The sequence below is a fragment of the Oryctolagus cuniculus genome, chromosome 1 (genome assembly GCF_964237555.1).
Source record: "Oryctolagus cuniculus chromosome 1, mOryCun1.1, whole genome shotgun sequence".
In the NCBI taxonomy this organism is placed as follows: domain Eukaryota; kingdom Metazoa; phylum Chordata; class Mammalia; order Lagomorpha; family Leporidae; genus Oryctolagus; species Oryctolagus cuniculus.
The window spans coordinates 49,988,441-50,011,816 of record NC_091432.1 but is presented as its reverse complement, the minus strand read 5'-3'; the positions used below and the strand labels follow the sequence as shown (position 1 = coordinate 50,011,816).

General features: G+C 36.3%; 1 protein-coding gene across 50 annotated transcripts in view; it reads right to left on the bottom strand.

The window, feature by feature from the left end:
- Positions 1 to 23,376, bottom strand: part of SOX6 (SRY-box transcription factor 6) — a 647,773-nt gene that overhangs the window by 255,828 nt on the left and 368,569 nt on the right. For all 50 annotated transcript variants that reach the window (XM_051833972.2, XM_070073077.1, XM_070073091.1 and 47 more), the window contains one exon: positions 21,870 to 21,959. In XM_051833972.2, coding sequence (XP_051689932.1) covers positions 21,870 to 21,959 — 90 coding nt within the window. The remainder of the gene's footprint in view (positions 1 to 21,869; positions 21,960 to 23,376) is intronic.

Below are 23,376 nucleotides of genomic sequence, written 5' to 3'. Positions count from 1 at the left end.
CAGGAACCTGGAGTCAGGAGTGGAGTCAAGACTCAAACCCAGGTGCTCCAATATGGAATGTAGGAATCCCAAATGATGTCTTAACCACTATGTTTGGCCCTGAAAGTCAAACTTTTGAAAAACAAGAAGTGGGGGGCCTGTGCTGGGGCTTAGCAGGTAAAACTGCCACTTGTGGCACCGGCATCTTATATGGGCACTAGTTCATGTCTGGCTGCTCCACTTCCAATCCAGCTCTCTGCTAATGGCCTGGAAAAAGCAGCAGAGGATGGTCCAAGTGTTTGTGTCCCTGCCACCTACATGGGAGAAGCTTCTGGCTCCTGGCTTCAGCCTAGCCCAGCCCCAGCTGTTGCAGCCTTTTAGAGAGTTAACCAGAGGATGGAAGATCACTCTCTCTTTCTGCTTCTCTCTGTAGGTCTGCCTTTCAAATAAAAAATAAGTAAATCATTAAAAAAAAAGGAGAGAGAGTGGAAACATCTCACTATTTTCAAAAAAAAAAAAAAGGAAATTTCATAGTTAAATATGTATCAGTCTCTCATACAGAAGACGATAATTACTGTTTACATTCTTCAGTTTTGTTTATGTTTTTCTGTTTGTTTAACTCAAAGAGTGGCATGGAAGATTTGGAGAATGCATGAGGAAATGCGGTCCAGTAAAGTCTGGAGTAGACACTACATGTGTTTGTGGGAAAGATGAGAGCTTTAGCATCCTATAGTCCTCAGTTCAAATCCTAGGTTCACCACTATTAACCTTGGTGTCTTGAGAAAGCAAGCTTACTTTCTGAGCCAGTAGTCTCTCTTTCCTAGTAGGAATAGGTTGGTGTCCACCTCGTGGCATTGGCTGGAGGACTGAGTAAGGTAAAATGCACAGAAGCACTGCGACATATCCTAATTCACCCAATGGAAGCCCTTGCTTTTGTCAGCACCTTCCTCTCTTTCCTCCTCTGTAGGTCTTTAAAAACAGGATTTTCTCATGTCTAAATGGTAGAAAATATAAAATAATGTAAACTCCACATAGCCTAAAACAATCACAGGCAAATAATATGCACTCAAGAGAAGATTTGAGGATTGACTGAGATTCTACAAATGCATTCCTTCTTGAAAACACAAGGATGGATGAGATGAATTCTGAAGATTCCCTTCCTGGTTCTGAGCTTAACCTTCAAATAAGGAAGCTTTTCTCAGAGTCAATCACAATAAAAATCACATCACCATAAGAAACTGGATTTTTTTCTCATCTTATCTCCAGATTTTTTTTTTTTAAATACAATTGAGAATCTCCTCAGAGCTCTTCCTGCAATCTTAGACAAAATCTTTCAGGCTGAAAAAAAAGAAGTCATACGTATTTCCTCAAGTATTACATGCCATTCATCACTTCTTATTCATTTACTTCTTCATCATTAATTCTGACTTCATCTGGGAAGAGCCTTTGTAAATATTTAAATATGGCCCAGGTACACAGCACCATATTAGGTAGTGGCGATGCCCTTCTCTTCTTCCTAATACCAAAGCTAAACAGCGCACAAAGAGAGACCTGGTACAAGTAACAAGCATCCTAGTAAAAATATGAATGTTTAGCATCCATCTGGGAGGGCAATCCTAAACCATGATAGCCACGCTGAGAAATCCAGTCACTGTGAGGGTTAGAGAACAGCCATCATGCTTTGAGGCAAATGCCTATTGGCACTGAACTATGGCTGGAAAAATAAAAGAGCTCCTTTCAGTAACCAGTTAACAAGAAACCCAGGACTCTCAATGGATGTGAAAGCCTGTGTTTAAGCAAAACCACAGCCTGGTTGTGCCCATTTCATTTTCTTTAGCTTTCTTAATAAGTTTCTATTTATGCTCCCTTGATGTTACCAACTTAAACTTCAAGGTCTCAGTAGGTTTTCCCACATTTCAGAATGGAAAAATTGCTAGCCATATAGACTTCTGTGAAGCACACTTTGTATACTTCACTGTCCCTTGACATTTTGCAACCTGAGCACAACAGCTGCATATTTGAACAGCAGAGGTGGTTTTTACTAACTTGAGTAAAAATGTGTTCCTAGGTCCAGATACAACCAAAGTTTCTACATAAATAGCTATATAAACTGGGAATTGCTGAAGATGAATTTCAAGGTAGTAAAACCTACCTGTTTACAATATAATCAAAGGTTATATATAAATGTATTTCTAGACCACAAAATAAATTAAAATCTTTCTTAAAAAGGATGATTATGAGCCAATACTATAAATCTCTTATTCTTGTAAGAGTTTGTAGATTTATTTTACAATCACTATCCCATAAGTATCCACATGGTTTCTAACAAACCTTAAAATCAGGCTGGTCCCAATAGAAAACTGACATTTTTTCCAATAGTCGCTACTTCTGTGTTTATCTGAAAATTCTAAGTCAAAAACAGGAGCTGTGTGCACAAGTATGGTTTTGATTGTATCTACACTCCTGCCCTAATTCTTGTGGCCTGGACCCATTCCAGATGTTCTGCCTTACTCTGTGGTTTGTATTTGAGATCCTCTCTACTGATTCACTGCATTCCCTTGATTGACAAACAGATTTAGATATGAAAACAAACAGTTACCTGCCTGTAATTGGTTTCTAATAGCTGCACTGTTGTAATACTTCCAAAACATGGTGAAGTTGCCTGCTAGAAAATTTTCCTGTTCTATTCGATTATGAGGGTAGGAGGTGCTGGTTTGGTATTTGTTTGTTATCGTTTATGAGTAACTTTGGTGTATATATGATCTGCATATTTTATGAACTGAAATACAAATTCTTATTATTTTTGTGCCCACAAATTAAATTTGAATAAGCATACAAGGGGTTTTAATTTTCTAAACTAGTGTGATGTTTAATTGAATGCAGAATAGTCTTTAAAAGAAAGGGTCCCTTTTTTTACTGACTTAATGTGCAGCATAATACTACTTTATTGGTAAATTAAAATATTAGACTAGAAGAAATAATATCATATTTTAGAGTCTTATAATGCCAATTGAATTATGCAGAATATATCAAACTACTTACAATATAAGCTACTACATACGTACTGCAAACAATTGCAACTCATCAGAATAAGAGACCAGGACTTAGCATTTTAAAATTCCTGTGGAAATCAAATGTATTTTAAGTACCAGCTCTGATTATTTAATCAGACAACTTGCATTTTGCCCTGGCTAATTTTGAAGGCTGGTAATATTTTACTCATAAAAATAATTGTGCACCTGTTGTGATGGAAGTCTAGTTAAACAAACGTTAATAGGAATATAACTCTTTACTTCAAGCAAAAGAACATAGGTCTCTCAATACTAGTATATGAAGAAACATATTTTAAAAGCCATGAAACAGATATCTTTTAAAATATCATCTTAGACATAAAAGGATAATATTAAAACGTATACAATGAATGAAGAGTTGCATGTTAAACTGACAAGAAACCAACACCGAGTGATGCACCCTACACAAAAAAAGGAGGATTTGAAGTTGTTCCTTTCCATTTAATATCTCTATTCTTCTGTCATATTCTAGTCCTTGACCAAACCATTTTAATGATATTGAACCATTTCTGTGAAACATGCATACCTTGGCTGGCAACGCGGCTCACTAGGCTAACCTCCGCCTAGCAACGCCGGCACACCGGGTTCTAGTCCCCGGTTGGGGCACCGGATTCTGTCCCGGTTGCCCCTCTTCAAGGCCAGCCCTCTGCTGTGGCCAGGGAGTGCAGTGGAGGATGGCCCAGGTGCTTGGGCCCTGCACCCCATGGGAGACCAGGAAAAGCACCTAGCTCCTGGCTCCTGCCATCGGATCAGCGCGGTGCGCCGGCCGCAGCCCGCCGGCCGCGGCGGCCATTGGAGGGTGAACCAACGGCAAAGGAAGACCTTTCTCTCTGTCTCTCTCTCTCACTGTCCACTCTGCCTGTCAAAAAAAAAAAAAACAAAAAAAAAAAAACATGCATACCTTTCCAACTAGGTTATGATCAAAGGAGAAAATAAAAAGTAAGCCTACAAAAGCTGCATCCCTCTTGCACTCTTATTTCCAGACCCTTTCAGCATTAGCGATCATTTTCAGTACCCAAATTCACCGAGCTATTAAAAAAAAAAAAAAAACAACCCACTGGGCACTCCTGGAAGAGAGACAGACTTAGACCTTTTCTCCGTGGTCTCTGTCATTTTGTGCCGACTTTCTAAAAGCTACAGCTTGTGTCTATTCAATCCATTTACAGGTGTAATCAACTCTCCTAAGTGCAGAAAAGAGGCTTGAGAAAAAAATAATTTGAAGTTAAACTAGCTAAATTTTGAGCTCAGTGATACTCATTTCTCACTGACTTCCATAAGAAGGCAGCCTTGCAAGTGGCTCACCCTCTTTAAGGTTATACTTAAAAAGTAATTTTGTTCAAAATTAACTAAACTTTGGAACCCTATCCTTTACAGTGTCAGGCCCATTCTAATTCTATCTTGGTTAGTGTAATAGAAGTTTACTACCAGAGTTCAGAAAATGAGGCATTTTTAAACAACCCAAATTCTCTGGAGTTATCTTCAATAGTTTAATGCAGACATTTGGTTTGAAGGAGAATCACAAATAAACGGAATAATTGCATCAAATTTCCTCAGTGCATTAAATATGCACTCCGTAGTAATTACCAGCAGTAGCAACCCATTTTACAATGTAGAGAATAATGTACAATTTATGCTTATTTCAAGGTCTTTATTCATAAAAACACCATTTGGATGAAAAAACACACATTTTATTAAGTGGTTAGCCTGTCTTTTTTTTTTTTAATTCAGACAAATGACTTAAATACTAAATACGTGGGAGGTCTAATGCTATGGGTCAGCTCCTCCTGCAACATAGCTAGCCCCTCAGAATTCGGTCAAGAGCTGACTCCAGACTAGGAAAATACCCAGAGTACACCCTAGCTCCCAGGTTGCTGGAAACAGAGTACTCCTGGGCCTACAAATAACATTTTCTTCTCAGAATCAGCTGTATGTAAATATTAACACATACGTACATTTTAAACCACTTACAATTATTGAAAGGAAAATGCTAAAGTGATATAGAGCAGATAAATAATAGCATAATATTTTTAAACGTTTTTCATACTATTTTGTGTTTCCTAAAAATCTCATGTATAGAGGACAGCATTGTGGCACTGTGGGTTAAGCCACCGCCTGAGACACAGGCATTCCAAATGAGCACAGGTTCGAGTCTCAGCTGGTTTACTTCCGATTCACCTCCCTGCCAATGTGCCTGGGAAAGAAGCAAAAGATGGCCCAAGTCCTTGGGTCCCCGCCACCCATGTGGGAGACCTGGATAGAGCTCCAGCTCTTGGCTTCCACCAGGCCCAGCCCCAGCAGTTTGCAGCCATTGGGGAATGGACCAGTGGATAGAGGAGCTGCCTCTTGGTCTCTCTGTCTCTGTCCGTGTCTGTTTCTGTCTGTCTCCCTGCCTCTCTCTCTCTCTCTCTCTCTTTCTCTGTGTGTGTGTGTGTGTGTGTAAAACTCCATCTTTTCAAGTAAATAAGTAAATCTTTTTTCAAAAAGTATTAGGTGGGGCCGGCACTGTGGCATAGTTGATAAAGCTGCAGCCTGCAGTACCGGGTACCGGCATCCCATATGAGCCAGTTCAAGTCCCAGCTGCTCCATTTCCCACCCAGCTTCTGCTAATGTGCCTAGGAAAGCAGTGAAAGATGGCCCAAGTCCTTGAGCCCCTGTACTTAACACGGGAGACCCAGAAGAAGCTCCTGGCTCCTGGCTTTGAATCAACCCAGTTCCAGCCATTGTACCCATTTGGGTAATAAACCAGCAGATGGAATACCTCTCTGTCTATGTCTCTGCCTCTGCCTCTCTATAACTCTGCCTTTCAAATAAACAAATAAATCTTTTTAAAGCGTTAGTTATAACTTTTAAAATAAATGCATATATTAAACCTTACCCATCATGATTATGCTAAAAAATTAAAATTCATACCTATTCCTACTGGAAAACTACTATTTACTCAGAATTGTCACACATGTATATCCTACTCTAAAAGGAAGGCCTCCATGTTTTAACTAGTATCATAATAAAATACCAGAACCAAAATTATGTACAAAATCCCCTAAAGATTTGACCTACACTTAAACAAGGTGACAAAAGCTATAGAGGCATATAATAGATAAATATCTGTAATAATAAGACAGGAATGAAGTTACCACCTAGTATTCATCAGGCAAACAGTGGCAGCATGAACTATACTGTAAGCTTGACATGTGTGATAATACTGATTTCTAGGTCTGTTAGAACTTCCTCTCAGTCTTACATTCCTAATAATTTCCTATGAAATGATTTGTGACATGAAGTAATGAATGATTCCAGGCTCTTACTGGTGCATATAACAAGCATTCTCGCTCCTATTCCTCTGGAAAACTACTGTTTACTCAGGATCCTTTTTGTCTGTCACTTTACAGTCCTGGTCTCATCTGCACAATAAACCTGAAATGCATGTGTGTGTTTTTAACCATCTATGGTAAGAAAGTTGAGAGTGAAATAGGCTAAATAAATTGATCTTCCATACCATGAATCAAACCTACATCTGATCCATTCCACATCTCCTGTTACTGCAGTTCCAGAGAAGAAGGCAAGTGGTTTCTTTAATCCAGTAACCTCATTCATAGTCTTCAGAATCTTTGAACTCTTAACTGTGACTAATTTGCTTTCTAGTTATTACTGACCAATTAATTTATTGTCAAGGTAATTAAATGCTAACCTGATGTAAGGATGTAATTCAGCAGTTTTCAAAGTGTGGTCTATGGGCCTCTTTGGATTTCAAAGAACTATTCAAGATGCTCTGAGGTCAATAATTTGTATAAATTTCTTTCATATAATTTTTATAATAATACTGAGGCATTATTTTCATGTTACAGTGTTGACATTTGCACTGATGCTACAAACGAAATCATGGGCAAAACTTCTGACCCTTGGCATTGTGGCACAGCAGGTTAAGCTGACATTTTTGGCTCCAGCATGCATAGTAGATTGCTAGTTCAAGTCCTGGCTGTTCTGTTTCAGATCCAGCTTCCTGATAATGTATCTGCGAAGGCAGCAGAAGATGGTACAAGAACCTAGGTCTCAGCCATCCACAAGGATAACAGCAGGGAGTCCCTGGCTCCTGGCTTTGTTCTGGCCCAAACCTGCTGTTGTAGCCTTTTGGGGAATGAACCAACAGGTAGAGAATCTCTCTCTATGCCTCTTCTTCTGTCTTTTCACTCTGCCTTTCAAATAAATAAATTCTTAAAAAAAAAAAAACCTGTTTGCCCTATAGCATGAATCAAAAGCATCAAGCGTTAGAGCCGGCATTGTACTTATAGTGGGTTAAGCCACTGCCTGAGATGCCAGCAATGCCTACGAGCACCATTTGGGGAGCAAACCAGCACATGGAAGATTTCTCTCTCTCTCTCTCTCTCTGTAATTCTGCCTTTCAAATAAATATTTTTTTAAAAAAAGCATAAACCATACTAGTAGTCATTGTATTCTTTACTATCACACACTTGTAATAAAACACAAAATCTAGTTTTACTTAGGAACATCCTTGTTGAACCAACTGAAAGTTAATAATTTTTTAAAAAGTAATCACACTTACATACATATACTTTTAATAATCTCTGTGATGAAATGGGGAGCATTTCTGTATATATGATAGTCCTCTCAAGGAAACTCACTCATATTATTGTTGGAGTTGCAAGATGAACTTCTTCAAAGCTTTTTTTATTTGAAAGAACAACTAAGAGACACAATATCATTATTCAGACTTCAATTTTTGGCAAGTAAGCCTGAATTTCATGAAAACAACTGATAGGATTGGTTAAAAATCATATAATTTCAATACTTAAGGGAGAATGAGAAATTGGGGAAACTTTTATCTGCATGATGGCTTCCAAATACTTAATTTTCTGACTAAATTGGTGAAGATATTAAAGAATGTGATCATTTTTTGATGCTGTATAGTGAAATGTGTCGGCATAAAGACCAATGACCAATATGTGATGTTACAAAACCACGCATAGAGTAAAAGATTCATTCAAAGTTCAAATTAGACTAGTGGATTTTAATGAAAAAGTATGAAAAGTTCATTCATATGGTTTCAGATACTTCATTGTACCCAACTTTTAAGAAACTACCTCTTGTGAAATTTGGCACAGTATCAGAGTAGAATATTCATAATTATAGGAAAAGGTTTAGGATATCTGCCCTTTTTCAGCTCCATAAGAATGTTAGGTCAGATTTTCTTCATATACTTTATTAAAAACTTTTGAAAACCGGAGCACGCATTTAGCCTAAAATTAGGATGCCTACCTCCCTCATAGGAGGCATCTGGGTTTGATTCCTGGCTCCAGCTCCTGACTACAGCTTCCTGACAATGCAAGCCCTGGTAGGAAGAAATGATGACTAAATTTTTGGGGTTCTTATCACCCACATAGGATTCAGTTCCTAGCTCCTGACTTCAGCACCAGCCTTTGTGGCTGATGAACCAGAAGATGGGACTTCTATCAATCTATCTTTCTCTCTCTGTCTCTGTCTCTATATCTCTGCCTTCTAAATAAATAAATTTTTAAAAACACTTAACAGGCTGAATGAACAGCTAAATATGAGTCTAGCATTCTCTATTAAACCACACAACAAAGAGATTTGCAAAAATGTAAAACAATGCCATTCTACTTCCCAAAGTACCTTTATTTCAGGAAATATTGCTATTTTCATAAAAATTTGTTTCATGTTAATATGTAGATGGCTTAATATTATAACCTTTTAAAAAAGGTTCATTTACGGCCGGCACCGCTGCTCACTTGGCTAATCCTCCTCCTGTGGCGCCGGCACCCCTGGTTCTAGTCCCGGTTGGGGCACCAGATTCTGTCCCGGTTGCTCTTCTTCCAGTCCAGCTCTCTGCTGTGGCATGGGAGTGCAGTGGAGGATGGCCCAGGTCCTTGGGCCCTGCACCCGCATGGGAGACCAGGAGGAAGCACCTAGCTTCTGGCCATTTCGGGGTGAACCAACGGAAAAGGAAGACCTTTCTCTCTGTCTCTCTCTCTCTCTCACTGTCTAACTCTGCCTGTCAAAAAAAAATTCATTTATTTTATTTAAAAATCAGAATTACAGAGAGAGAGGAAGAGATGTAGAGAGAATCTTTCATTCACTGGATCACTTCTCAAATGGCAACAATGGCCAGGGCTGGGCCAGGCCTAAGCCAAGAGCCAGAAGTTTCATCCTGGTCTCCCACTTAGGTGCAGGGGCCTAAGGACTTGGGCCATCTTCCATTGCTTTTCTAGGTGCATTAGCGTGGATCCGGATCGCAAGTGGAGTAGCCAGGACTCAGACCAGTCCCCATGTGGGATGCTGGCACTGCAAAAGGCAGTTTAACTCACTGTGCTACAGCACTAACACTGTAACTTTCAAATGATCTGACATTATTGAAATAGGAAAATGCTTCTAAAAGTGGTACTAACTTCACCACACAAACATGTTGTAAAATCAGCATTCCAAGTAATGAAAAATTACTTTCAATTTTCCCAAAGACATTTCACTGTAATTCCTTTTGTTCCAAGGATATCCTGTCATCTCTCATTCCAGTATGAGTCTACTTTGATCCACAGGTGTACATAAATGTATGGGTACATCCATTGCTTGTGACTATTTTCAATTCTGGGTTTGCACATTAATTCTGAAATAAAATCGTTTGTATCAAAGAATAGTAGCTTTTTTGATAGAGAAAGGTTACCCCATCAGCTTAAATCTAACACACATCATTAAAGCTGCAGTATGTTTTCACTAATTCCACACAGAAGGATTACAGATGTCCTGCTAGCTACCATTTCCTGGTAAGCAATCTGAATAGCTTCCAGGAAATTGCTAATGACCTTCATTTTACTTAAAATCTAGGCTGCAATTAGTAATAGTTTTCCTTTTCCATGCTGGTTATAATGTTTATTTTCATCATAGCAATCAGGAAGAAAAAAATGTGAAACATGTTGTCTTTGTATCACATCAAAATGTATTCTCTTTTATTTCGATATGTCACCAAATAGACTAATACATATTTAATGTAATCATAATTGTACAAGAATACTTTAGATCTTTTTACTTCTAACCAATTTTGTCTGCTTTCCACTCTATACTTAGAGCTATTGCTAAAAGTTGCCTTTTAAAATGGAATCAATAGGGATATTTTATCATTGGTGACTATTTTACATATAAGAAATTTTATAATTGACATTTTTGAAACTAGATATAATTTTAAAGTTTATGTTCTTAATTATAATAATTAACCAAAACAAAGAAGTTTCTGATTCTTAATCAATGAATTTAAAATATGATCTCATCAAAGTAATAACAGCAAAGAACAATTTTAGCCAGTCTTATAACCCTGACCTGTTATTAAACTTCAGTATTTTCTTTTATGTAAATATTGATTCCACTAATTAAATTCAACTGATCTTTTCCCTAATGTATCGATTTCTTTTAATCCCAACAGTTAACAATGATTCCAATGCATCATAATACTTTAGACCTTAGTCATGTAGTAGGAATTTTTGCCTATAGCTTTTGTTTGAGTTTTAATTATGAAGACCTTGTGTCTCTAACCCCAAGTGGGGTGGGGATTTAATTGCTTATATGTATATCACACAGACTTCAAAAGAGGTAAAAATTATTTATAACAAAGAGTACAAAGGAGAGTTTTGAAATGTCTACATTCATGCCAAGTGGCATAATTAAGAAACTACAGGTATTGCTGTGTTATAATGCATATATATTTATAACATTAGCTGCTATGGACATTCATTATTGTCAAAGGAGTCCATGGGTTCTACAAAAATTTGTCATTATTGATTGCAAGACCATCAAAAGACTACACGAAATGGACTAAATATGTTATTTGGGGGAAATAAGTTTCCACCTTAATAGATTTACTATGTGACTTAGAGCAGTAAGTTTTCTTTTCTGGATATTGGATTCCTTAAGTAGACAATAAGAAGCTGGATTTTATAATATACAAAGTACCGCCAGCTCTAACTTTTTGAGACTCCATGATGCTAGATTTTATTCTGAAGTTCTGCAATTATACACACATTTACCAAAAAATAGTGGCAAACTACTACTTAACTTCATACAAACAGGAAACTAAGAAAATGTCTGTGCTCTAAGTCTCTCACAAGCTGGTCTCTAGAGAAAACAAGATTTGTTTTTTAAATAAAAATTTAAAATTTTCAAAATATATGAATTCTAAACATTGATAGAGTGTTGTTTGAACCTCTTTTCTAATGATACAGCAAAAACAATGAGGTATATGAACTTTGCTGACTTTATTGGAGTTGAAAAGTAGTAGATGATCCACCTCTAAGCATCTCTAGTTTTAAATAAGTTTCCCCAGGTGAAGAAATGGGTGTAAATGTATAAGTAGGAGATTATTAAAACAATTTGTTTATAAATGAATGTGCAAAGTGTACAACCATAGCTCTTGTAAAACCACTTTAGTCCTTCTGTGATGGCTTACCACAGAAATAATAGCAACTATGAAGCACCATTCCTAAAAACTGCAGCATTCTTAGAAAAGGCTAAGTACGGTATAGGACAGGTGATCAGAGTACTTCAATGTCAGGCCCTTAACTATAAAAGTGAACAAACTAAAATTAAAAATTGGCATTTAAGACAGAAGCATGTAGGCAGAGCAGTAATGTTACAGGATGTTGTTAGGAGCCATTCTAGTGATAAAAGCATTGCTTAAATTACTTCAGCAATAATCTACACTATTTCATCTTCAAAGATCTACCAAGAACTTACAAAAAAAAAAAAAAAAAAAAAAAAAACAAGCACATGACTTTTGTGCTCTTGTGCTCCCCTGTGAAGATTTATGTTTGCAATCAAAGCCGAAAACGAAACCAGGCCCTCAGTTGCACTCAGTAGCAGTGTCATGATAAGTTTACATGTTTAATTCAGTATTTATACCATACGCAACCCTAATACATTTGTGCTGTTTGATGCAATACAGCCTCTACTTTTACTTTTCTTAGTAAAAATCCTCACAAAGTAATACCTCTAGTCTTTATCAGTGAACTGCAACAGTATTTAGGCTTCAGAACCAAAACTCTCAGACACATTAGTTGATATAACTCTAAGTAATTGTGATTCAACAATGGCTTTGAAAAATGCTGGGAATAATCTTTAGTATTTCCTATTTTAAAATATTTGGTTAGTCACTTTTTTCCTGTCAGAAAAATGCTGTCATTTATCTAAGCTGTGGGAGAGTATACCTACAAGCACAAATACCTTGATCCCTAAATGTAAATATTGAAATAATTAATCATAAATGACCAAGGAGAGAAAACACTATTTTCCTTATTTGGTTCATATCACATAATTATTTTTTGTCTCTCTTATAATCTGTGTGTTTGACAAACATGAACACAAACAGTTTGTGCTAACTCAAACAACCAACATTACTATTTCCCTGGCACACTGCCCAGGGAGGCGCCTTCACACCAAGGAGATGCCAGCCACAGCACAGAAGGGCCTGTGTGCAAAACAGGCAGGCTGCCTAACACTCTCCTGCAGAAGCCACAGAAGGTTAGACCCACCCATGGAGGCAGAGGATGAGTTCTCATGCTCTCAACGTCATTTACTATGTCACCATTACTTCTAGAAATGTCTCATAATAAGGATTATCCTGACATCCACATTTCTTTGCCACAGCTCAAACATATATAGATTCAGATGGCTACCAGCATTTGTGTTCTACTGTGTATTCTGCTATTTCTCTAGCCCTCTCTCTCCTTTAGGTATAGATTAAGATAAGTACTACGACAGAGAAACCATAAAAGTATTACATATATCCAGTTCTGCTTTGCAATATTGCCTCTTTTTTTTTTTTTTTTTTTTGGATAGGCAGAGTTAGTGAGAGAGAGACAGAGAGAAAGGTCTTCCTTTTCTGTCGGTTCACCCCCCAAATGGCTGCCATGGCCGGTGCACTGCGCTGATCCAAAGCCAGGAGCCAGGCACCTCCTCCCGGTCTCCCATGCCGGTACAGGGCCCAAGCACCTGGGCCATCCTCCACTGCCTTCCCGGGTCACAACAGAGAGCGGGAATGGAAGAGGAGCCACCGAGACAGAATCCAACGCCCCAACCAGGACTAGAACCCGGGGTGCAGGCACCGCAGGCAGAGGATTAGCCAAGTGAGCCGCAGCGCCAGCCAATATTACCTCTTTTTAATAGAAAAGGGGAAAGGTTGAGATATTTTCCTTGCTGTGTGTTGTGAGAGAGAGAAACAGCACAATCTGTTTTCCTCTTAGTCCCACTGCAGAATTCTAAGGCTCTGAAGAATTTAAGAACTACTCTGTAGTGCACCAAACAGCATTTTTAAGACCAAGATTCAAAAACCTGTCTCCACTATTTTCTGAATGACCTTGAAAGCTACTTAATTCTCTCAATCTCATTTTACTCATTTGTAAAATCAGTTTATTAATAATGTTCCTCACTGGTTGTTACAGAAATGAAAGTGATGTTATAGAAATCTAAGTGTAACTTTTTATACTTTGTTTACTTTGTAAACAATAAGCCATCTTACAAAAGTTATTTATCATATTATTTCCTGACAGGAAACAGTGTTTTAAAAGTTAGTCTTCTAACTAAGAAAATATAATAAATACTAGTATTAATTTGGAATAATAGGAACAATAATAGGAATATATTTTACAATATTTTTTATTTAAAATTTTCCAGAACAAGGGCAGTCATGTAGCGTAGAGGTTAGGATGCTGATTAAGATGCCAGCACCATATCAGAGTGCCTGTCTGGGTTTGATTTCTGGATCTAGCTTCTGATTCCAGCTTCCTTCTCCAGGTTCAGGGAGGCAGCAGGTGATGGCACATGGGAGACCTGCATTCCCAGCTAAATTCTCAACTCTTGGCTTCAATGAGTTCAAGCCATTTCAGGCATTTGGGAACTGAACCTCCAATATGTGCATGTGTTCATGCCCACATGTGCCTCTCAAATAAATAAACAATAACAAAAGAATGGTGGTTACCAGGGTGGGAAGAAGGAAATGCAGAAATGTGTGTCAATGGTAACAAAGTTGCAGCTCTGTAGGATGAATTAGTATAGGGAGCTAACACGAAACATTGAGACTATGATCAATAACACTCTACTGCATACTGGAAATACGCTAAGGCAGTACATTTTAGGTGTTTTTACCACACACAGGGGAAAAATAACTCTGAAGTTATGGACATGTTAATTTATTTTACTACAATAATCATTTCACTAAGTATACATCCCCTGAAAATTTTATCATTCAGTGTTTCTCAAACTTTAGCAGCATTCTAACTCTATATCAAGGAGTTTTAGAAACTTGGTTTTATTTCATTCAGACATAAGAATTTAAGGTGAGAGACCTTTTTAAAAGTAAAATCAGAAAAAGAAATGATTAACTATAATTTCTTATTTATGTTAGAATATTAAGTTTCCATGTATTGATGACCCATTTCCCATGCTTATCGTCCATTCCAATGCCAACACTTTACCTCTAGTGGTGACAGAAGCGGTGTTCCCTTCCTTCCCTGAATTCATCAGACCTTATGACTCTTCAAGAAGATGTAAAGTTAGAAATGACACATAAATCTGTATCAGTTCAAAAATAATATAAATGTTGAACATTTATAAAATAATCACAATGGGAATTCTAAAGGAACAAACTTATGGATGCATAAAGCTATAATGCTATTTCTAGAAACATTTATTGTCAAAGGTGATTTTATTATGAAATACATTTTTAAAAAAAGTATTCAACATAGGAAGCAAGTACTACCCAAAACAAACAAAATAAAAAGTGTGTGGAAGACAATGAAGGGATAGATAAGAGTAAAACCAAGATTAATTAAGAGGCACACTGTAAAGCGAGATAATTGACTAATAAACACAAAAATCAGATTCTTTGTGTGGAGAGAGGGACAATAAGTAGAAAAACAAATGGCAAGTAAAATTGAAAGACAAGAGGGAGAACACAAACATTCAAGATTAAAGGTGGGATGTGCAAATATAATGATAAATAGAAGGCTTAAAAATAAAGAGTATTTTATTAAGTCAATACTAGCATATTTGAAAATTTATTAAATTTACAGTTATCTAAGAATTCTTTTCCTAGATAACATTTAGAAAAAATATTTTATGGCAGGACTGATTTAAAGAGAAGGAGAAAATATAAGAAAACAATTATCTCCAAAGAAAACTCTAGGCCTAGATATTTTATGAGTATGTTTTTCAAAATTTCAAGAAATAAGTAATTCACATGTAATCTAGTCAGTATTTTACACAGCCTGGAAGACAAGGAAAAGCTTTTCAGTCCAAACATGAACCCTGGTGCTAAAAATCAACAGATAGTACAAATGAGGAAAACCACAAACTAATCTCATTTATGATTACAGAGGCAAAAATAACAACTATAATATGAGCAAATAAAATTATGCAGTACATTAAAACAAGACTATACCATGACTAATCAGGGTTTATTTCAACAATAAATTTGAAAGATAAAACTAGTAAGATATACCATAATATAAAATGTAATTTATCCAAGAAATGCCTAAAGGAATAGCAATATCTGAGAGGCAGAGAGAGACACAGAGTCAAAGACCAACAGACTTCTTATCTGCTAGTTCCTTCCCCAAAATCCCACAACAGCCAGGATTGCACCAGGGCCAAAGATAGGAGCCAGGAACTCAATCCAGTTCCCCTAAAAGAGTGTCAGAGACAACTGCTTGAACAGAATCTGCATTAGCAGGAAGTTGGAATTGGGAACTGGAGCTGGGAATCAAATTGGCATATTGGGATGGGTCAATCATAACCAGTGTTTTAACCAACAGAAGTGTTTAGCACCCCTACAATGATATTTTCAATTGATAAACTATAGCTTAAAATCAACAGAATACTGAAAGTGAAGTATTTTTTAAATCTTATCTCAAAAACTACACAAATATATATTCTTATCTATTTTACCTAATATTATTCTTGACATTCTACAGAAAATATAATTCACAGGGTGAGGAGACACATAACCACCAACAAGGAGGAGAAAACATATCAGTTGAAAAGCCCCAGCATGTTTAATAAACAGTGAAGTTATACAATGAACCAGCGAAATAAATAAGCAAAGTTCACTAGTATCCCTAGATATAGTAACAACAAAGATAGAATAAAGAATATTTCATGTACAAAAACAAAATACTAAATATGATGGAGGAAATATCAAAATAAATGCCCAGAATTTGTATTTAAAGACTAAAATATTGGCTGTATAAAATAAGGAGTTCAACAAATAAAAAGTAAAAACACCTTTTTATTTGTTGAACTATTTAATAGGTGATTAATTCTTTGAGTATAAAGTAAATTAAAAATATGCTATCTCAAAAAAATAAATGAAATATTAATTGAAAAGAAAATATAATAAATAAAATTATGCACCTAAAAAAAGAACAAAATATTTTTGAGACATTAACAAATTGGGTAAATAATTCTGAATGGAAAGCTTCAAAACTGTAAGGATACCAGTTCACTATAATTTTATATAAATGTTATCTCTTTTTAAAAAGCATCTTGAAGAGATGGATATTTGGTGCAGTGGTTAAGACACTGCTTGGAGGGCTAGCGCTGTGGCATAGCAGGTGAAGCCTCTGGCTGCAGAGCCTGCATCCCATACAGCACCAGTTCAAGTCCCAGCTGCTCCACTTCTTATCCAGCTCCCTGCTAATGGCCTGGGGAAGCAGTGGAAGATGGCCCAAGTGCCTGGGCTCCTCACCTACATGAGAGACCATGAAGAAGCTGGTGGTTCTGGGCTTCAGATAGGCCCAGTTCCGGCAGTTGTAGCCATTTAGGGAGTGAAATGGCAGATGGAAGACCTCACCTTCTGTAACTCTGCCTCTCAAATAAGCAAATAAATCTTTATTTAAAAAAAAAAAAAGGCAGTGCTTAGGACATCATATCTTGTATCAGACTGTCTGGCTGGAGTCCTGGCTCTCCTGTTTCCAAGCCAGCTTCCATTTAATGTGCCTCCTAGGAAGCAGCAGGTGATGGCCCAAGTACATCAGTCCGTGCCATCAGTGCATGATTATCCTGGCTGTTGTGGGCACTTGGGGAATGTATTAGCACACAGAAGATCTTTGTCTCACTGTCTATCTGTCTCCGTCTGCCTTTCAGATAACATGAAAAATAAAATAAAATATTTGATAAAAATTTAAAAATACAAAGGGCAAAAATAAATCTAAGATAAACTTTAGAGAAGTATATAAACACCTAAAGAGAAATTATGAATGTGGTTTTGTAATATTTACTTTAGGAAAATACTATAAACTATATGTAACAGATATGTGATATAAAATAATACAGCATCATACAGCATAGTACTAAAAATATTTTAGGTGGAAAGATCCAAAGCATAACCAAAATCTGAGAAATGGTTCCAAATATATAATCAGAGTATAATATGCTGCTTCAAGAAGAATAAAGGATTTTATTCAAGACAAATAAAGTACATTATTTAATAAATGGGATGGGGTACCATTTCTTGACTACCTGAGAACAAAAAAGTTATACCTTTAGTTGACATTATCAATCAAAATATAGTCAAGATGAATTAAAGAGTTAAGTATTCTAAAATGTAACTAACTAATTGGAAGAAAATACAAAACACTCTTTAATCTCAGAGTAGGGAAACCTTTTTAAACAACTCCCCAAGAGAAATACATGTTTAAAAAAGGATGAAAATATTGACAACAAAACCATAAAATAAAGTGCATGGCCAAAATATGATACATGTGACAAATGAAAGCTAATACTACTAACATGTATTCTGAGAATTCTTACAAAACAGTAAGTAACACACAAGTTCTGTAAATGGAAAATAGGCACCCAACATAAATAAGCAGTTCACAAAAGAGGAAATATTTATTAGCAAATAAATATGTAAAACTCACCATTCTCATTAATTATCAAAGAAACATATTAAATCAGCAATGGTATGCTGTTTTCAATCAATCAAACTAGCAAGAAATTTCTGAAGCCGGGCAAGGAGTATAGGCACCTGCAAACACTGTTGGTGATAGTACAAAACACTATGCCCTTCCTGCAGGGGAACCAGCAATATGAATCAAAAGCCTTCTTAAGAAGAACATACTCTTTGGCCCAAGAATTTCACTTCTAAGAATATATCCTAAGGAAATAACTACTAATAAGCTGAAAAGTCTTAATAAGAAGTTATCCATGTTCAAGGTGCTCTTTATACTGACAAATATTAAAAACAACTTAAATATTGAAAGAAAGGCTCAGATAAATTATGAAATAGCACTTTATCAATATTTTGTGCCAACAAAATATTTTAGCAGTCTATCCAATCAAGGGAAAATCTATAATATATCATAAATCCAGAAACATAGATCACAAAAGAATAGCAAAAGATGATAACTAATTTTGTGGGGGAAAAATATCTACCACAGGGCTGACATTAAAGCTGCCATGGGGGCTGGCGCCGTGGCTCACTTGGTTAATCCTCCACCTGCAGAGCCAGCATCCCATATGGGCGCCGGGTTCTAGTCCCCATTGTTCCTCTTCCAGTCCAGCTCTCTGCTGTGGCCCAGGAAGGCAGTGGAGGATGGCCCAAATGCTTGGGCCCCTGCACCCGCATAGGAGACCAAGATGAAGCACCTGGCTCCTGGCTTCAGATCAGCATAGCTCTGGCTGTAGCGGCCATTTGGGGGGTGAACCAACGGAAGGAAGACCTTTCTCTCTGTCTCTCTCGCTCACTGTCTATAACTCTACCTGTCAAATTAAAACAAACAAACAAACAAACCTGCCATGATGCAGGCATCCCATACAGGCACCAGTTCATGTTCCCACTGCTCCACTTTCAATCCAGCACCCTGCTAATGGCCTGGGAAAAGCAGTGGAAGAGGGCTTAGGTGTTTGGACCCCTGCCACCCACATGGGAGACCCAGATGAAGCTCCTGGCTACTGGCTTTCGCCAGGACCAGCACTGGCCAAATAGCACTGGCTATTTGGGGAGTGAACTAGTGCATAGAAGATCGGTCTCTCTCTTTCTCTGTCTCTCCATCTCTCTCTGTAACTCTTTCGAAATAAAATAAATCTTAAAAATGAAAAAACATCTACCACATAGATGCATAAGTCAACATTGACAGAATAGATAATAAGATACAGGTAGGGGGCCAACGCCATGGTATAGTGAGTTAAAGCCCCAGCCTGAAGCACCAGCATCCAATAGGGGTACTGGTTCAAGTTCCGGCTGCTCCACTTCCAACCTTGCTCTCTGCTACAGCTTGAGAAAGCAGTAGAAGATGGCCCAACTCCTTGGGCCCCTGCACCCACGTGGGAGACCCAGAAGAAGCTCCTGGCTCCTGGCTCCAGATAAGTGCAGCTCCAGCCATTGTGGCCATTTGGGGAGTGAACCAGCGGAAGGAAGACCTCTCTCTCTCTCTCTCTCTCTCTTCTCTTTCTATCTCTACCTCTCCCCATAATTCTTTCAAATAAATGAAAAAAGTAAGATACAGGTAGAATTTAAGGACTTTTTTTTAATCCTTTTTGTGTTTTTGTGTTTCTCACAAATAAATATGTATTCATTTAGTAATCAGGGTAAAATAATTAGAGATATTTAAAAATAAACAATGCTTGAAATATAATATTAAATACTGATAACCTACCATAGTATGTACTCCCCAAAGAAAAATTTATATCACTTTAATATTTTGGAATATGATAACCAATTAAAGTGCATAGTAACTGGCCTTGTCTCACTTAGTATAGAAAAGTATGTTGAGTTTTAGCAATGGTTGGCTAAAACTATTTGAATATCACTGATACTTTAAGTTATTCACAACTTAAAAATTATACATTATTGAGATATTCTCCATGTAATATATTGTATATGGTGACAAAGTATTAAAATCTAAGAAGAGATAATACTGTAGAATAAATAAAAATGTATAATTTAGTAAGACTATTTTCTGTTACGTCCATACAACTCAGAAGAGCAAAAAATGCAAGTTCCTATATCACATACAGAATTCAGAAAAAATAGTGAAAGAATTTAGAAAAGACTAATTTTCTAAGTGCTGTACTTTGGATTTTATACATTTTGAGTGTCTAAGATTAGTATTCTTCTTATTTTTAATTCATAATTTGAATTACATATAAATAAGTACCGAACATGAGAGCTGGGGTGAGGGAATACCCTAAAGTATAGAACTCTAGGTTTAATCTTAACATTAAAAAAAGTTTGTTTTCACATTACTAAAAGAAAGTTAGACCCCATTATTCATGCTGGCAAAAGCTTGCCTTTGCATAAACCATTTCTGTTCTCACTGTTATAAAACCAATGACTTTGGAAAGAGAAGAAAACACAGAATGACGTGCAGAGTAGCACACACCATGCTACTGCAGCTGGAGAGAGAATATGTCACTAATGACTTTCTTTCTACCCGTCAGTTATAACTTGAGTTTCTTCTTTTTTTTTCCAAAATAGCAAACGGCCTTTATGAGTACAAAACAGAATCAGTGAAATTCAAAATACCACCAAATTTCCACTTGATTTTGACACTGTATCAGTTAATGGAATGAGTTATTAATTATGCATTGGTAAAAGACCACTTCCTTTCACTGTTCAGCTGAGTTGAACATGCCTGAAGATTACACACTTTCTCTACTAAACCCAAAATAATATTTTCAACAGATGCTTATTGTGAGATATTATCTATAACAATAGGAAGATTCACTTGAAGCAGTTTGATAAATTCAGAAAACTAATGTAATTATGTTTCCAAATTGTTACTGCAATTTAGGATGATGACCATCTGTAGGTAAGGGATACTGGTAGAATTCATCAATGGACATAGATTTTATTCATGCTACAAAAAATTCTAGAAACATACTATAAAATTCTAGGAATATAATACTTCATCTCCAGATATGAATCAACAAGAGTGAATTTGGTTAACCAAGAAGTATAATTTCCTGTTAGGCTAACTTATTACTGGAATAGATTAGGGTTGTCCACTTCTTGTTATGCTTTAAAATAATAACTTCAAACACATATGTCACATATATTCAGAAATGAAAATGTTCAATCTCATCTGATTCAGAGATAATAAAATGTTAGATACTATGAAAGATGTTTGAGATTAATCAACATATGATCCCACAGGCACATTAATAATGAAAACAACTTACACTCCTGAGTACTTTAAGTGCCTAAGTTGAAAGAGCTTCACATGTATTAACTCTCTTAATGAACCAATGAAAAAGGTACTATCATTATCCCCATTTTAGAGATTAGGAATATGAAACAGAAATATTCAATGGCTTCCCAGCATCACTCACCTAGTGAGTAATGGAGTAGTATTTAAACCAAGGAAATACACCTCAAAATGCACCCATTTAACATTATACATGGCCCATTTTGTAAATTTTTTAAAGGTGCGACAAGTGACCCCTATTGATCATCAAGGAGTTAAAATCAATAATTTGAATTCATAAACTAAAGTAGTCTGATTTTGAGAGGAAACGCTGATAATCTTTAACTCAATTTTGTCATCTTTTGGTTGGTATAACATTTTCTTTTTCATATTTTTAATTAATGAGTCAGTATATCCAATAAGTTATATGTTTAAAGAGCAGGCAAAAATTTCATTCTATAAACCGTACAAAGAATCAAAGTTCAGGGACACATTACACTCTCATTTACAATCAAGTGTTAGAAGTAAGGAATTACTGTTATGGTATAGAAGATCAGCAAATACGTTGTTATACAAAATAACCTCTGCACTGACATGCTTGACATTTTCCATATTGTACCTTTAATTTCTCCAAGAAGTTCACTGGTATTTAGTCTTTCCATTTTTTCCTTCCAATCTTTTGAAAGTAGTTTTTCCATGCAGGAAGAATCTATGAAAATACAAAAGTTAAGTATTAAAAATATATGTATCTCACAAGTTCAGAAGTCCAGCGTATGGAGAAATTCTCTCATTTAAAAATGCACAAAGCTATTTTTGCTGGTGTTGCTCTAACCCTAGGCTATAAACAATTACATTATTCTATCTACTGTAAAGTACCATAGCTAAAATAATTTTTTTCCAGAAGAGTATTTAAACAATTGTCCAGGGTAGAAATGAAACGCTGAATAATCTTTTCTTAGTACTATAGTCCTATCAAAATTTTGCTGGTATTTATCATTTCTTAAGCTGAAAAGACAGAAAATGGGTCTCTGAGGTGAAAGTTTAAATGTTATTCCTTTTCATTCAGGTGACTTTTTTTTTAAATACAAGCAAAATTTACGTGCTTTGCAAGGAACAATGACAAAGCTTCAAGGGCAGAGAGACCAATCAACCTGTAACCACTTAGTCCTTTAAAATGAAACACAACTTTTGTAAGACACCCATTTAGGATGAAGCAAGAAGAAAATAAAGTCAAGATGTTCTCTGTCACTAAGTGGTGAAAGCTGCTAACATGTTTCTCACATAAAAAGTGGTAAATATTTTTATTAAAGAAAATATATTTGTAAATATTATTTGTGCTACTGCAAATCTAAATTGCACACTAGATTATAGGAAGTAGTTACATTTGTTTTTTTTAAATTCATAAAGTTTGAAGATATTCAAACTTCACAATGTCTAAATAATTACTACATTTTTCTCAATGAGTTACTTTTTCTCTCCATTCAGATATATTTGAAAGTAGGGCTACTGCTTCCAACTATGTACTTCCATATTTTCAGTCTCAAATCTTAACAAATAGGTCACATTTCCAAAAGGGAATGCAGATTTAGTTTCTAAATTCTTAGTGTAAATTATACTCCCCTTAAATTTCAGCATTCCAAGTGTCAAAATTCTGATAACTTCCTTTTAAAATTCTATTTAAAATGATTACTCCAATTCCAAATGCTTTTTCTCTCCCATATCAGCACCTATCTCTTTAGCATTTTCCCTTTCATTTTTTTCTCCAGCTTCCAAATCCTCCTTGAATTTTTCAGAATGACAGTAAGGTCAAGATGGATCTAAAGGGCTTTAGAAGATAGATAAGCTTTAGAAAAAGGCAGTGAGCCCTGGTTAAGAGATGAGAAGACCATTATATGGTCAGAAACTACTGGCAAAAAACAATTAACATCTGTCCCTGACATTATCAATCAATCAAGAAACAGATGGAATCCAGATCAGTGTATTGTGAAAGGGCTGATGAAGAACAACCACGCTCGCTGGCTATCACAGAAACTAACGCTCTTTCTAGATAGAATCAGCTCAATTCTGTTAAGTGAAGGTTCCCTGCCCTTCCCTTAGTTCTTCCCCTCCTTCTTCCTTCCTTCCTT